This window comes from Schistocerca cancellata, chromosome 6 (assembly GCF_023864275.1).
Source record: "Schistocerca cancellata isolate TAMUIC-IGC-003103 chromosome 6, iqSchCanc2.1, whole genome shotgun sequence".
Lineage (NCBI taxonomy): Eukaryota > Metazoa > Arthropoda > Insecta > Orthoptera > Acrididae > Schistocerca > Schistocerca cancellata.
The window spans coordinates 291,400,760-291,419,049 of NC_064631.1; the positions used below are offsets into that span (position 1 = coordinate 291,400,760).

At 40.7% G+C, this 18,290-nt stretch overlaps 1 protein-coding gene across 1 annotated transcript in view; it reads left to right on the plus strand.

Moving 5' to 3' along the window:
* LOC126088556 (fanconi-associated nuclease 1-like) overlaps positions 1–18,290 on the plus strand; it is a 173,873-nt gene that overhangs the window by 90,806 nt on the left and 64,777 nt on the right. The window contains exon 8 of the mRNA XM_049906741.1: positions 8,267–8,398. Coding sequence (XP_049762698.1) covers positions 8,267–8,398 — 132 coding nt within the window. The remainder of the gene's footprint in view (positions 1–8,266; positions 8,399–18,290) is intronic.

Below are 18,290 nucleotides of genomic sequence, written 5' to 3' on the forward strand. Positions count from 1 at the left end.
CTTTTGTAATAGATAAAACCCTCAGGGAAGCCAAACTGAGCTTGTTAAAATGTTATTCTAAGGAAAATGGTGCAATGTTCTGTTGTAAGCTACCTTATCAGAAAGTTTTACGTACACAGGAAGGAAAGAAATGCATCTGTAGTTAGAGGTTATTTGCTTATCATTATTTTTATAAGGGGCTATCACTACTGGCTGAGACATTATCAGAACCAGAAGAGTTACTGCTTTTTAGTGGCTTAATGATTTTTTTAAATCTCTGGAATGGATGATTTGACGAAGTGTCATTTAGTGTTGTAGCACGCATTGCCTGTCTAATTAAATGCATGGATATGCCTCTTGTAATCTTACCCTCCCACACATCACTATTAAAATTCTCTGTCTATAAAAGCTTCAAGAGACATAAGATATACAAAAGGAAAACATTTTACTTAGCATCATTTTCTCTTCTTGTTGTTGTTGGCTCCAAGTCTTGTTGTGTCTAGGTGTACATTCTTGAGGCTGTAATTTTTATAATGTTGCGGGTTCTTGTTGAACTGAATGACTGGTGAAGATTTGACTGTTGCTATGAATATCTTCTTATTTTATCCCATTCTTCTAAATCACACCGACTTTACAGTTTCCATTTCAGAACAATAATTCACATTTTTGTTGACAAGATTAGCGAAAATAAGTGCATTTCCATCAGAGGCATGCCCACAGTACTCCAAATTCTGTGGTACTAACAATATTCCAAAGAGTTTACAAAGCAAAATAGTTTACAAACTGTCTTGACAAACAAAGTATCTTCAAATTACATCATTAGTTATAAATGAGTTTAGAAATAAATTTAATGATTTACATTAGATTGTGCAATAATAATATGAATTTTAAGTATACCAGAAATTTCGTAATTTCAAATATTTTTTGAAAGAAGAATAATTTTAACTGTTAGTACATATTGATTGTAACTCCTTAATTTATTTTTATACATTTTAGAGTGAAATATAGTACATTGTATACAAAATCATGTGAATTCTTTTAGTGAAACAGCTGATACAATGTTCACATATACAAGAATCAATAGTATACATGGTATCGGTTATTTCTATATATAAAAAAAAGGTGATGGTAGAGGAGGGTGACCCATTATACTCTGTTGGACCAGTTTTTGTCTGTGTGTTTTTGAATTTAGTGAGCAATATGCTGAATTTAATATCAGTCAAGGAAGTGAATATCATTTAATTTACCATGCTTATTCATTTTGTGCTTGTTAATAATGCTACAAATTGTCCTTGCTTTGTTTTTGGAATTTTGTGCATGCTACTAGGTTTTTGCCGTTTGGCTGACAGAGAAGAATTTTGCAGTACTGCTTGAAATGCATTATTAAGTCTTGATTGGAGCTAGTCGTGTGCATTAAACAAAGTTCTCTCCTCCTAGCACAAGGTACTATGATTAAAGTTGTTAGCCACCATTTGTCTTGGCATCCACTATAATTTTACGTTACCTGTTGTAAGGAAAAACTGGATTCGTAGTGACAGAACAGCCCTTGGATAAACTGCTGGTATATAATATGGACATTATATTTCAACAAACAACCATGTTGCCATCATCAGCAGTGCTAATATGGCTGCTATGTGATGTGGGTGATTTTGATCTCCCCCCCCCCCCCCCACACACACACACACACACCACACCACACCACACCACATCTCCAGTGCAGCACTCCGTTCATGGTCCATGCCTGAAGGTCCGTAACAGCCAAGCCTGTAGTGGTATTTTTGGTGATGGGTGCATGGGCAGTACTGCAGCACAGCTATTGGCACTCTACCGACCTTGGAAGTAATTGCACTATATTTGCTGAATACCTGCAGGAGAATTGTTGCTTCTGTTGTGAAATCAACTTACAACATTTCTGCAACTTTGTGTTACTGTGGGACCTTCAACTGTCAAAACTTATCAGTGGCACAAGACAGAGTGAAAAAAGATGATGCTGATCCTTTTTATTGAAGTGGCAATTTTAACAGAAAAGGGAAAGGGCAAAACGGTCTTTATCCCACAGATACCACTCACTTGGACGTATCACTCTTTCAATTTTAAAAGATTACAATTTCCGTTGAGCCTTGGATTCTGTATCACAATCAATAAATTAAGAGGGCAGTCTATTAAGTACTATTGAGTGTGTTAGAGATCTCCTTGAAGTCTCCAGTTCAGTTGTAGCTGTAAGTTCAGGCTAATCTCGGGAACTACTACAGAGATTTTTCTATGGTTTTCACCAATAGGAAGACTAATTTATAAGGAAAGTTTGTGTGTATAATTTAATACTGTTATGCCAGACAAGTCGTCTGCCTGTAGATACATAGTGCTTCTCATGCAAAGCGAGGGCAGGTTGCTAGTAAGTTGTAGGTAACACCAAGGCTTTAAAGGGTGCTTTACTATTGTATCTAGTTGTCACTGTCATTGAGACTTATATTCATCATTATACTCTGGAAACCAAGCAGCAATCAAAATAATGATTTGCCTTTGCTGAATCTCTCCAAAGAAGGCTGTAAAAGTTATGACGAAAACCTTTTGGAATGCAAACAGTGTCACACCCACAGATTACTTAGAAAAAGGAAAAAACCTTTTGCATATGGTAATACAGTGATTAACTGGATTACTTTGACAAGAAAGTGAAGGAAATATGTCCCTGTTAAGTGAAGATGGAGGTGCTACCTCACCATGACAGCACACCAGCACATTTATGTGGAGCTGTTATTTCCAAATTGCATGAATTGCTGCCTCTTCCTCCTCTCCCCACCCCTGTACCTCCCATATGAGCAAAACCTAGCTGCTGTGATTTCTTCTCCTTTCCAGAGATGAAGAAATGACTCACAGGTAAAAGCAATTCTGCCCAAATAAGGTGGTCGCCTAGAGGCAAATTTTACGAGTGCTTACGAATACCTACAAGGGGAAACCCAAAAAAATTGTTTCAGTTACAAACAACGTATTCACGAACCTTTTTACAAAATTCCTTCAGTCACTTTCAAAGTGCCCTCCATTAGATGCGAGGCACTTGTCAAGCCCTGTTTCCGTCTGTTTGAAGCATGCCTGATACTATTCAACTTTGATATCGTCCAGTGCCCTTTGTGAACTTGTTTTTACTGCCTCCACATCATTACAGCTCTTCCCTTTTAGCATTTTTTTCATTCATGGGAATAGGAAGAAGTTGCATGGGGTTAGATCTGGTGAATAAGACTGGTCGGTAATGACAGAGCATCCCTTAGGTACGAAATATTGGGTTGATCTTAATGCCATGTGCAAAAGGGTGTTGTGATGAATGAATCAGTCACCTGATCACCGAAGTTCAGTGCATTTCCTCCTCGCAGATGTCTTAAAACTTCCAAATAAAACAGTATGGCCGGGGGGGGGGGGGGGGGGTACAAATTCCCAATGCACAATTCCACAAACATAAAAAAAGACAATGATCATCATCTTCACATTTACATTCGACTTCACTTGTCTTCACCTTTTTTGCTCTGGGAGAATTGGGAGCCCTCCATTGGCTTGACACTTGCTTGATTTCTCGGTCATACCTGTAACCCTGCATCAGATTTCAAGTCTTGCCATACATTCATGTGCATGGTTTTTTGCTCCTATGTGAGAAGGTGTGGAACAAATTTAGCAGCACAACTCGTGTGCAGATCCTCACTCTAAATTTGCTGGTACAACCTCCAACTCATGTCCATCACTTTTGAAATTTGGTCAGTTGTGAAACGACGAACCTCGTTGATTTTTTGTAGGATTTTTTCAATTTTTTCATCATTTTGTGAGGTTACAGGGCATCCAGAATGAGGTTGCTCTTCAACAGTCATCTCACAATGTTTCGAGTGCCCAAACCATTCGAAAACTTGTGTGTAGCTCATAGCATCCTCCTGCAAAGCCTCTTGAAGCATTTGGTGAGTAAAAAGCCTCTTTAAATATTTGGCGACTCTCCATTGTCGATTTTTTAAGCAGGAAATGAAATTTCAGAAACACTCTTTTGTTCTTTCAAAGAACAAAGACACGCCAACGATCAGAGGAATACAACACTACACTCACACATTGATCTACACTGACTTTGTCTGCACAGTTGTAGACGGTCTCTACTAACCCTAACTAGTGGGAGATCTCTGTAGTACATCTACAAATGGCAGCACCCTCTCAGTCTGGTGTCTCTTTTTCTTTTTTTTCCGGTCCCCCATCATATTTTTGGAGGGTTGGAGAAATGAGTGGGACTTTGGCAGCAGTATATACAGTAGAATCACAATTATCTGACCATGTGTCCGACCACCTGTCTGGGCTATGTGCCAATATGAGTGCCAGCAGTGTTGGCTCATGAGTATACCTTCTAACAACAACAACAATAATAATAATAATAAGATGCATGATTTATCTGACAAAAGGAAAAAAATTGTTGTTTTGTACATAATTAAGTATAATTTTGGGCAATACGAAATAATATATAAGCTTTTGCAGCTCTCCATGTTGTATTTTTGTGCAAGTGGGAGTTTTCATACTTTTCCATTTTTTTGGACAAATGTACAAGATCCCTAACGGATGTATTAGTTTATGAATTTACGTCTGGCCTGAAAATCAGATATTCTTACACTGCACCCACACAACAACTTGTGCTAACTGTACACTTCCTTGCTAGATGTTCGCTTGTAGTCACTCTTATTTGATTTCGTCACTCTCCCGATCAAAGGGTCTGTTCTAGGAGGCCCTAATTCCTTTGCGGCTATCTTTTCCTGGGAACTTACTTTTCATTCACGGAATGAGATTTTCACTCTGCAGCATTGTGTGCGCTGGCCTGGAAGTTCCTGGCAGATAAAGCTGTGTGTAGGACTGAGACTCAAAGTCAGGACCTTTGCCTTTCACAGGCAAGTGCCCCACCAATTGAGCTACTCAAGCATGACTCACAACCCATTCTCACGGCTTTACTTTTCTGTTAGCACGTAAAATAGCTTCAATATAGTTCATGTGTACGCTGCACACAAAAGCCAATTCTCGCACAGTAAACAACCAACTCTAAACACAAAATGCCTTTTGTGGAAATGATGAAACTCTGGTAGTAATGTGTACCAACATAGTCACTTGACTAGAATACAAATCGCACTGAGATCCATAAGAGCCTAAAGCACACTGCCGTCAATCTCATATTTAAGTGAATATCAGAGAAACCAGTGATATAGTTTTTATGAATTTTAAATATATAGTGTGGGCCTACAGCACGGATAAACCTGACTCACCATATAATCAACAGGTTTAAGAAGCATGAATAAATGCTCCAATCTCACAATCGACAGTGATGTACTTTAGGCCTTTATGATTCTCAGTGCCTCAAATGGATTATTGTATGATACAAGTAATAACTTAATTACAACTCATTCAGAAACCCATGAGATAGGTCTACTGTCAGTACAACTTTAACATATACTGACACCTAATCTAATTTTACTACGGTGTATAGTGAGTGAATTAGCATATCTCAGGAGTGTGCTGTCATCTATCAGGATTAATGCCGAGTGAAGAGAGATAAAAATCTGCTGCAGTGTGCTGCCACCTGGTGGCACTGATGTAAACTTCTAGTTGAGTGGCAAGGGCTAGTTGTGCATATCATGAACCACATGGTTTTTTTTTTTTTTTATCAAATCCATATGTATTTGGACCATAAGGCAATTACATCACATGATTTACGCATGTCTAAAAGCTCCTTAAAATGTGCAAAACTGAAGGTGTGCTTCCGACCCTGATGTCAGTTTTCATGGAGTCAAATGGAGCAGTAGCGCAGAAGATTTAAGAGCCATACCTTTCAGATTGCAGCCTCTCTGTTACGTTTAACAGCGTACAAAGAAAAATAACCAATAAATCCGCAAGGTGTCGAAAGTTAGGATGTTGTCGTGCTCTTGGGCCTAACGCAGCAGCCACCACTGAGTGCCAGCATTATCAGTCGATTTTTCTCTTGTCACAACTGATACCTGTCAAGTCACACTCTTCACACATACTCAGTTGACCGACTACTGTACTGCTGAATTATTCACTTAACTATACTCTGCAATTTGCTGTTTTGTCTTTGCTTTTTTATTACTGAATTGCTTTTAATTTTAAAGTTACAGTGTAGTTTTATACAATTTATTAATTTCTGATGAAGAAGTAATAGGGGGTTCTGAAAGACTAAAAATGGCTACAAATCAAATGAGAAAATGTGTTGCGTGCATAATCGAACAGAAACTAAATGACTGCAGAAAAAGGTAACTTACAAAGATGATTCAGTTACTGACTTAGCCTGTGAAATGGGTATTGGAGAGACAACCATTAAAGACTGGAAAAAGAACCAGAAATATCTTGAAGCTTTTTCACTAACAGGAGATAGTGTAAAAACTAGAAAATCAGTGAGCCCTCGGATGGCACTGTATGGGTTTGGTTTTGTCAGGAAAGATGTAAGAGGATCCCACTTTCAAGCCCTATCGTAAAAGAAAATGCTGTTCAGTTGCACCAAAACTGCGGAGGGAGGAAGACAAGTGCCAAGAAAATGAAAGTTGTCTTCACTGGCGAAAAAACTGTCACAGAATTAGGCAAGTTGCTATTTCAGGTGAGAAACTTTCCACTGATGATGATGCAGGTAGGATGTTCGTTGAAAAATTTGAAAAAATTGTCTCGAAAATAAACAGGTAGCTGATCAATTATACAACAGATGGGACTAAAGTATAAAATGGTCCCTCGATAAACCCTTGCCTCAAAGAATGAAACAGTCAGAGGCATTGAACTAGCAAAGGACAGGCTGAACATGCAGCAACTCGTAAGTGGTGACCATAAATTGCTCTTATCGGAAATAGGCAACTGTAAGAAACCAAGAGCCTTCGAAAATGTAAATATGTCAGCACTTCTTGTTCATTATGCTCAAAAAACTGCTTGAGTGAATGGTAATTTGTTTAAAGAATGGCCCTTTGATGCGTTTGTTCCAGATGTTAAAAAATACTAGAAAATGTCCATTGAGTCTGAAGTTCAAGAAGGTGCTGTTAAAGTTCTGTTTTTGCCTCCCCCCCCCCCCCCCTCCATACACAGACACACACATACACATAGATGCATGCCCCATGTAACTTCAGTAATCCAACCATTGGACCAGCGGGTTACTGAGCTGTTAAAACAACATTACAGGAGGAAATATGTCAGCACTTTGTTAGAAAAACCAGAAGAGGGTTGTCTTCTTTTTGAAGCAGCTATGCAGTTTACTCAATTGTTCAAGGTTGGGAGGAACTTAAGAAAAATCATGGAAGAAGGTTTGTCCTAACCTAAACCAAGTGCAGGAATTTCCTGAAAGTAATGAATCAGACACTGCAGATTTAGTCACTGATCTGCAAGCTCTTCAGAATGACATTTATCCTGCTGATGTAAAGAAATGGCTAGCAGAAAGTGACATTGCTGCTGTAACCAATGAAGAACTTGAATATGTTCAATCTTGTTTTGCAACAGTATAGTGTTGAGTAAGAGGAGTCAGATGATGAAGGAAAGGAAGAAGATGAAAAGATCAGCCACCGTGCATTACAGGAGATGTTCAAGGCTGCCTTCAAGTATGTGGAACAGTAAACAAATGCTATGGTTACGGATAGTGTACTTGTGCTTTACTTAAAAACCTTGCTAGCTCTGTATAAGGCCATAACTCTCAAATTAGTTTTTGCAGTTATACTTTATTTATTGGGCATGATGTTACTCGGTGGCTCTGTGGTAAATTGCCAGACTGCAAATCCAAAGGTCTCAGATTATATTCCTGGTTACTCCTAAGATATGTATCTTCCACTTACACAGCTTTCACCTCTGGCAATGTTTGTTGATGTGAAAAACGCCCAGTTACAGAATGGTTTGGAATCCACAATAAACTGTAGGTCCCCCTATAACTGGCTGCATAAGTCAGTTTGAGGGTGGAGAAAGGCATAGTACCATGCCTAGTAAATCACTGTGATGTTCAAACCAATCTTTGGATTCAGAGTGATGACGGCTTTACTTTTTTTACTGAAGTGTATTTCATGCAGTTACGTATTTTATGACAAAAGTTGTCACCAATACACATGTTTTCAAAACCTCCACTTTGTGATTGCATTTGCCTTAGCATTGTATAGTCATATGGGAAGACATCAGAGTGCGCAAGTGGCTACTACAACAATGAGTATTTCAGTTCCAGAATACATTTGTGTCTTACGTATAACTGTGTACTAAGGTGAACTGAACACCACACTGGGCTATTGTAGTAATTTGTTTGCATTTTTATCAGGTATGAAACTGCAATTGAGTTACAAAATGAATCTATGGCTGCCATAGAGAAGAAAGACTGGGCTACAGCAAGAGAGATTGTTGCTGTTATAGAAAATAATTTTAGGGAGCTCTTGACAGATGCTAATGAAAGGTCAGTGATGCAGAATATTTTTAATTTATCATTAAACTGTATATACAAGTACTTTAAAACCCAGTGTTGACCATTGAACTTTTAAAATTAAAATTAATTGTTTTTGTCAGTTATTAATGAATTTTATAAACCTAAAAAACAGCTTCAATTACAGTACTAATGCCTAAGTACTACAAATAAGAGCAAAATTTTATAAACTATTGTGTAATTATTCTGTGTCAGCTTAATCAGTGTCTACAGAGATGTTAACTGCATTACATTTGGTGGAAAAACTGTCATGTCTACAGAGATGTTAACTGCATTACATTTGGTGGAAAAACTGTCATGTCTACAGAGATGTTAACTGCATTACATTTGGTGGAAAAACTGTCATAAAATTAAACTTTTTTGTTATTGCAACAGCATTTGTCAATAATGAGACTATGTTTACTCTCAGAATGTATTTGTGTGAAACTTGCTGTGATAGTGTCAGGAGCAGAATGCAACTTGAAGATTATTTGCACTGTATTCACACTGGATATTGTCATACATCCAGTGTGAAAAATGACACAGTTCATACTTATGAAGCAGTAGTTGTGACTGAAATTACGTGGTTATGAAGGGGAAACATATGTGGCCGAGTGAGTAAGTGCCAGACTCAAAAGTTCCCAGGCTGCCCTAGGATTTGTTAGTCACTTATCATTTCTTTCACCTCTGGCAATGATTTATTTAGTGAAAAAATGTCAAGTTTCACTATGATTCAGAGTCCATGTTAATCTGTAGATCCCCCTATCACTGGCAGCTTAAATCCGTACAAAGGTCGGAAGAAAGCAAGAGCTTATCATCTGCTGTTGAACAGTGCCTAGAAAAGCACTGCACTGTTCAAATCAACCACCAGGATGAGGACAATTTTACTTGCTTAATCTTAAATTGTCCTACTGTGCAGCAGTAATACACAGAATGAAGAATTCAAAGAATTGAGAATACAGTTTACACAGTAACATTCAGAATTGATCAGATTGCTGCATTAAAGGCATACTTGTCACATCAAATTGGAGTTCTGAGGCAGCTGAACTTCAGACATTTCTTGTAGCTGCACTGCTTTAGTGATTGTAGAAAAGCTTGCATGGCTGTGCAAAATTAGATGTACCCTGACTGTATAAGTGCAGTACAAGATAGCTAGAATCCAAAGAAAAATCTATAATGTTATGATAACAGAGTGACAAAGCTGATAGCAAATATCTTGTGTTGTGATTATGTTAAAATCAGTATTTTTTAAGCAAGGTCCATGTTTAACTGAAATCAACCATGATACGAGATTTCAGGCGAAAGATCTCAACTGTAAAGGCTGGGATGGATGACCTCTACGATGGGGGGTTGAACTGAGGTTGGTGGGGGACTGAGGGCAGAATGATGATCTATGGCTGCTCAGATACACATCATTATTAGTCATACACTTTATTGAAGAACAAATTATAACACTCGTAGTAAATTTATGTGGTGGCAACACCCTCCATAGCATGTGCTGAAAGCAGCAAGTGGAAGGCACTGATGCAGCAGGTGTCCCACATCCTGTTGTGATGCCAGCAGCTTTCCAGGAACACTGAGGTGCAGAGTATGCAGCAGTTCCTGTGCCTTCTGGGCACAGCTGTGTAGCCCAGGGCAGGATTCATTGGAAGATGCAGAGTACGCGAAAGAACTTGCCCCCCTTCTAACAGCTGTGTACCGCAAGTCTCTAGAGGAACGGAAGGTTCCAAATGATTGGAAAAGAGCGCAGGTAGTCCCAGTCTTCAAGAAGGGTCGTCGAGCGGATGCGCAAAACTATAGGTATATATCTCTGACATCGATCTGTTGTAGAATTTTAGAACATGTTTTTTGCTCGCGTATCATGTCGTTTCTGGAAACCCAGAATCTACTCTGTAGGAATCAACATGGATTCCGGAAACAGTGATCGTGTGAAACCTAACTCGCTTTATTTGTTCATGAGACCCAGAAAATATTAGATACAGGCTCCCAGGTAGATGCCATTTTCTTTGACTTCCGGAAGGCTTTCGATACATTTCCGCACTGTCACCTGATAAACAAAGTAAGAGCCTACGGAATATAAGACCAGCTGTGTGGCTGGATTGAAGAGTTTTTAGCAAACAGAACACAGCATGTTGTTATCAACGGAGAGACGTCTACAGACGTTAAAGTAACCTCTGGCGTGCCACAGGGGAGTGTTATGGGACCACTGCTTTTCACAATATATATAAATGACCTAGTAGATAGTGTTGGAAGTTCCATGCGGCTTTTCGCGGATGATGCTGTAGTATACAGAGAAGTTGCAGCATTAGAAAATTGCAGCAAAATGCAGGAAGATCTGCAGCGGATAGGCACTTGGTGCAGGGAGTGGAACTGACCCTTAACATAGACAAATGTAATGTATTGCGAATACATAGAAAGAAGGATCCTTTATTGTATGATTATACGGTAACGGAACAAACACTGGTAGCAGTTACTTTGTAAAATATCAGGGAGTATGCGTGCGGAACGAATTGAAGTGGAATGATCATATAAAATTAATTGTTGCTAAGGTGGGTACCAGGTTGAGATTCATTGGGAGAGTCCTTAGAAAATTTAGTCCATCAACAAAAGAGATGGCTTACAAAACACTTGTTCAACCTATACTTGAGTATTGCTCATTAGTGTGGGATCCATACCAGATCGGGTTGACGGAGGAGATAGAGAAGATCCAAAGAAGAGCGTCGTGTTTTGTCACAGGGTTATTTGGTAAGCGTTACGGAGATGTTTAGCAAACTAAAGTGGCAGACTCTGCAAGAGAGTCGCTCTGCATCGCGGTGTAGCTTGCTGTCCAGGTTTCGAGAGGGTGCGTTTGTGGATGACGTATCGAATATATTGCTTCCCCCTACTTATACCTCCTGAGGAGATCACGAATGTAAAATTAGAGAGATTCGAGGGCACACGGAGGCTTTCCGGCAGTCGTTCTTCCCGCGAACCATACACGATTGATACAGGAAAGGGAGGTAATGACAGTGGCACGTAAAATGCCCTCTGCCACACACCGTTGGGTGGCTTGCGGTGTATAAATGTAGATGTAGATCTCGCTGTAGTGCTTGTAGAAGAAGACAGTCCCCAGAGTAGCGTTCACCCTCGCGAGCCGGTGCATACGACGACAATACGCCCAAACTGGTGTAGGTTGTTGAGCTGCTGCAATCCCCTGGTTACAAATGGCTGACCTCCAGGGCAGATGGCTGGCTGTGGCTGAAGTAATCCCAGAGATGGCCCACAGGACAGAAGGCAGTAAGTTGACAGCTTTGGACTTAGAACCAGCAGTAGGGCCACAATAGGCCAGGCGTCATGGTGGCCGGTTGTAGAACCGTGTCAACTTGTAGACTGGCATGGACCTTTCCTCATAGACTGCAGCTGCCACACTATGATCCCTGTGATTAAAATGACAAGTATTTACACCAGCTCAATGTGTAATTCTTTTGCCAAAGCACCACTTTCAACCACACGGGTGATAACAAGCCTGTGGCTTTGATGTGTAGTAACTGGCCTGCTGATGCCATAGTAGTTCTTTCTTTCTGCTGTGACATTGTTGTTGTGGTGCCGGCCCTAGCGTGGCTGGCAATGTGATAATCAACCAGGGGTACTGCTACATCTGACGTAATGGCGTTGGTTGGTGCCGAGATCACCTGCTTTTGTGGTCTTTTGCAATAGCTGTGGCAGCATCACTGTTGTACTCAGTATCACTGAAAAATAGTGGTGGTACTAGACAACAAGGAAATTGTGTTGTGGATATTAGATGAGAAGGAGTGGTTACAATCACAACTTTCAATTGAGGATAGCTTCAGTTGGAAAACTTCTCTCATCAGTAAGAAAGTATCTTGCTTTTAACTCACCTGAAAGTAAAATTTACGAAATCAAGCATATAATAGTTAAATACATTGCATAACCACAAATTGCAAACATCTATATTTGGTCAAAGTCTAGTAACATTACTGGTAATCAAAGAACCTACACTGTTTGTAAAATGTAACAGACAATTTACTGTCCACATCAACCCACTCCCTCTCTTCCCACCCCAGATGTCAATAATATTTTGGGCTGAAGTATAAGTGTCACCCAGAATGAGCAGTGACTGGGCATTTACTCAGAGGTACAGGCTGTGCCTGTAGAAGGTTGAGTGCATCCGGTGTCTTTGTGTTTTGGTTTTGTCTTGTTTTGTTTAGGACGCAAAAACAACTAGTGTTATACGCACCCAGGCCAAAACTGTGAAACACAAATACAAACAGAAGAGTTAAAAATGACTATATATCAATCCCAATTGACGAAAGAGAAGACAGCTAAAAACAGGGATGCAGAGAGGTCTAGAAAATAGACCATAGAGAAATGGAGGCCCAGAACTAAAAATTAAATGGCCGTTGCCATATTGCTATGACGGGTGTCTTTGTGAACTCACATGTAGATAGTTACAGGTGTTAGCTTCTGTCCCTGAACCGATGTGAGTCTTAGCTGTATTTGTCCGTAACATTCTTATAATGTGCAGAGATGGAAAATTGGCTCCTCAAAAGAACACTATGTATTATAAAACAGTGGCCACTGCAACATGTGGCAGTCCAGGAGCCTTGCATCTAAGTTAATTAGGCTGACTGTTACTTCCATGTCTACCTGAAACTTACTGGACACCCATCTACTACCAAATTAAGCAGAATACACTAGGGTGACTCTTCAGGGGCGTTGGAGGCAGCCTCTGAGTCGAAGGAAAACACCATGACCTCCAATGTCCGTCTCACGCCTCACCAACCGTCACCAAATGACCTACCTTGCAGCGTACCGCACACATACGAGTGGGCAGTCCCATTGAATATGCACCAAATGGCAGTCAGGATAGGACTGCTGACTTGCCGTTGAATGGAAACAGGTGTGGAAGGAGAGCGATGTCTAGAACCCAAAAAATGCCTTGAACAGAGATTATGTCACCGTGACTGATGTAGGCTAAGATGGGCAGCACTGTGATGTCACTGCACTTGATTTGTCAGTTGTATCAACACACAGAGGCTCGGAGGAAGTTGAGGCCACGTGGCTCATCCCATGTTTATGATGCCCTATGTCCAGTTTGTCAGACAGTAGGTCCTTTGCTACTGGCGTAAGTTTGTGTGATTCTACAATCTTAGCAACTTTGGCTAAAGAAGAGTCAGACAACGCTAGTGTCCTAGTTTGGACCTCAGGGTCGGATGGTAACAAGATAATGATGTCCATAATTAGCAAGCCCACATACAAGGTAGTATATTGGGACACTCAAACCAAGACTTGCATGACACACCTTGCAGGTCAGTGAGCCACCCCACATACAACTGCCAAAGGGGGGTCGTGGTGCTGGCTAAACTGTAACCGTGCCACCACCACCACATGAGATTGATGACCAAAATACTGCGGGAGCAACTAACACAGATCCTCAAAGTTTAGTTTCTCAATCTTGGTAGTGTACTTCAGATTTTGGACACATTCATACACTTCGGCATTACTACACAATAACAAGGCAGCCTTATCAACTGGATGACAATATGCCTTACATGGGAGTGCAGCAAGAGCCAGTTAAGGAAATTTTCCCGGGGGTGGCGGAAGAGGCGGCTTCTCAGCAGGGGCCTGGCTTACCACCAGCATGGTATTTGAGCAGTTCCTGTATCTGTTCCTGCTGCAGCTTTTGCTACTGCACCAGGAGGCACAACTGCTGTTAGTATGCAAAAATGCCGGGTCCACGGTGGCCACAATTCAGCACCATGAAATAGAAAAACGTTGAAACCTGGTAATTAAGGAAGACAGGATGGGATACAATTGTGGATGGGGCCCGAATCAATTACTATTGGTTTGCTTTGCAATTTCAGTTATTTATTTTAATAAATTATTTTTGAAAACGAGCCAGTGAGGTCGCAACCAGAATTTTAAAGCAAGTAACCACAATCACAGCTGAAGGCCTTTTAACACCAAAATGGCAATTGTAAAAAATTTAACAAATATACTGTCAAATGGCGAATGACATAGCAAAAGTTAATTTTAAAAACACAAACAACAGATCACCAAACATGTGAGACAAATGATGCTAACTTGATAATACAATAATAAAATAAAACACAAGGGCCAGTGACAGACGGTGCTCCAGGAATCAACCTCTGAATAGGTTACACAAAAATCAATTTCACGAGTGAAAGATCACAAGATGGTAACTTAGACTAGTGGCAGTCTAATGAATGACTAATGATAATCTTAGTGAGGCTACCTAACATCCAACAAAACAAATGCAAGATGTACAATTACGCCAAAGCTGGAAATGGCAGTCTGGACTTCACCCACAGAATACTGTGCCTAGAGCACCCAGAACAAGAAGAAATGACTCCCACTAAGGTAGAAGAACGTCACCCGACCTACTATCAAAAAGTTGTCATACTTACATGCCTCACCGAACAGCGGCGGCAAGGCGAGGAAATGTACACTGCCATTACATACACTAACCCGCAGGGCAGGTAACTGGGGCATTAGCGGCCACAAGACAGAAAAATAGCACTGGTTGAACTTAACAGTGTAAGAAGCTGAAAATAGTAAATAGTAATTAAAAGCTCAGGAAGGCTAATCGATCCGCCTTCCCCAGGTACTCCACTCACTGCTTTTCACCTCAGCGACACTATGACCAGCAACACGAACCCAAGTCACGGGAGAATCGTGAGATGTCACAATGGTGGAGGTTTCTCTACGCAAATTGCAATGCACTCAACTTAAATATGCAGGATCCAGTTTCGACGAGGTCATGCACCCTCGTGACCACTGCCCTTCGATACGGAGGGGAGGGGGAGGGGGGGGCTTCAAATACCCCTTTTCACTTAAATCAGGACATCGGATTTTGTCTGCATCACATTCTATTTTAACACATTTTCAGCAATGGTATTCGTTTAGAGGTGAGAGCGTTCCAAGTGAATTTTCAAATCATATGCATACATACATATTCTACAGAAAAGACTCATTTAGGAAATCTTAATGGCCTAACATGTTTTTATAAGCTGATGTTTCCATTAATCTGCAAAAATTGTTAGCATCACATGAAAATGTAAAGAGGCTAGCATTTTTTATTTCATGCCCTGCCCTCCTCTCCCCTCAAATCTTGGTTGTGGTGACAAGCTACTTGAGTTATAGGAAAGCAACGAATGTGAATGCTAAATAAAGATTATGGTAACAGATTGCTCCATACTGTAACCTAATGTTTAAGTTTGTGCTATATTCAACATTTGTTTTCCATATTTGACAATGCTTTTGTCATAAAAACTAAAGCGCAAGGTAAATTCAAAGAACCTATATTAAATGAAGGAAAAGTCTATGGCAAGTGCTTTGATGCACATTACATATGTCTACACGTCCGGAAATTGTAACATGCTCAGAAATAAACAGCCAGTATTTGAGACTAGTAACAATAGAAATTTCATTGATGTGTGTCTCACTTGCAACATTTAATTATAAGAAGTTGTAAAAAGAGTGTCGTGTTCGTGATAAATCTTCATTGTGCAGTAGTCTTAAATCAGCTTCTTCAGATCTAAACAGCAGAAATGGGCACCCTGGACTCGCAAAGTATTATGGGGGACACACTATTGCTTGGTAGCTGAGCGTCCCCATTTTTGCCAGCACAAGATGCCTGTCAAGGAGGCATCAGTGGCAAAGATCTGGGAGGAGGCTTTTAAAGAATAAGAAATCTGCTCCAACAATCAGATGTAGCATGTTGGTGACACTGAATCTACATACAAATTTACGTTGAAGATTGAATTTGTGATGCAAGTAGATGTGGCTGTAGGTCATAGTAGAAGATTCATTCACAGCATGAGGATAATTGCCATCAGTATTTCACTTATGAAGATGAGAAAAAATCTAAATGGCAACATCAGCACCTCTATCGATAAGGAATTGTAGCTTGCTATAATGCTCTGTGACTGCATGGAATGGCTGCACGGTTTGAGGCGTCATGACACGGAGTGCGCGGCCCTCCCCGCCAGAGGTTCAAATCCTCCCTCGGGCATGGGTGTGTGTGTGTTGTTCTTAGCATAAGTTAATTTAAGTAGTGTGTAAGTCTAAAGAGTGATGACCTAAGCAGTTTGGTCTCTTAGGAATTCACACACGCATAATGCTCTGTTATGAACGGTCGATGACCCTCCAGTTTGAGATTAACCACAATTTGTAGTGATTTCCCTATTTCTACATTTCTACATTTATACTCCGCAAGCCACCCAACGGTGTGTGGCGGAGGGCACTTTACGTGCCACTGTCATTATCTCCCTTTCCTGTTCCAGTCGCGTATGGTTCGCGGGAAGAACGACTGTCTGAAAGCCTCTGTGCGCGCTCTAATCTCTCTAATTTTACATTCGTGATCTCCTCGGGAGGTATAAGTAGGGGGAAGCAATATATTCGATACCTCATCCAGAAACGCACCCTCTCGAAACCTGGCGAGCAAGCTACACCGCGATGCAGAGCGCCTCTCTTGCAGAGTCTGCCACTTGAGTTTGTTAAACATCTCCGTAACGCTATCACGGTTACCAAATAACCCTGTGACGAAACGCGCCGCTCTTCTTTGGATCTTCTCTATCTCCTCCGTCAACCCGATCTGGTACGGATCCCACACTGATGAGCAATACTCAAGTATAGGTCGAACGAGTGTTTTGTAAGCCACCTCCTTTGTTGATGGACTACATTTTCTAAGGACTCTCCCAATGAATCTCAACCTGGTACCCGCCTTACCAACAATTAATTTTATATGATCATTCCACTTCAAATCGTTCCGCACGCATACTCCCAGATATTTTACAGAAGTAACTGCTACCAGTGTTTGTTCCGCTATCATATAATCATACAATAAAGGATCCTTCTTTCTATGTATTCGCAATACATTACATTTGTCTATGTTAAGGGTCAGTTGCCACTCCCTGCACCAAGTGCCTATCCGCTGCAGATCTTCCTGCATTTCGCTACAATTTTCTAATGCTGCAACTTCTCTGTATACTACAGCATCATCCGCGAAAAGCCGCATGGAACTTCCGACACTATCTACTATTCCCATGGCAGTTTGCTTGTCACAGAATGACTGACACTGCTAGCGTGCAGCTACATATTTTCTATGATACCAACAGATGTTCTTCCTGATGGGTGAATGTTTGTTTCTGCTGGAATAGTGTCACCATTGCAACTCATGTGTGGAGTGCTGTATTTTTAGGGCCAAGATTTGCTTTGATGGCTCAGCGACATGTGTTTGCCCATGGGTGGATATATCTTGACTATTTGGTCAGCAGTTTTAGCATTCTCATGGTAAGTGTAGATTACAATGTGGTTGTTCACGAGTTATTCTGTGCAGCAGACTGACACAAAAACTTAGGGAAAATGCATTTTGTAGTTCTCGTGTGTGTTTCAATTTTTCTGGCATGAGCGTGTGATGTGATTGTTCCTTGCATCACCACGTCTTGTGAAAATAAAGTTTTTTTCAGCACATCATACAATAGTTGTATGCATTGCTGATGGTGAACTGCAAAAAACATCTGTACATCGTTTAACCCTTAATCACACAGTGGAATTGGTAATCCTGGGGCATATATTCTATGCACAAACAAAGTTGACACTCGACCTCAGCTGCTCCCATGAGCCAGCACACCAAGTGTCAACTTTCTTTGCCCATTTAATTTGGGAGAAAACTCCCAAATTTGTGCCTTCTGATGTAGGGTGGTGCAAGGGAGGAAAGACCCAACCTGGCTGACAGCAATCTGTCAGTCAGATTTCATTGTGTGTCCAAGTCCATATTATGTCTGCCAGAGAGTAGGAGGAGGCCGAAGGTTTATAATGTGCAGCACTGAACCAGGGACTTGTGAATTTCCAGTCTGACACA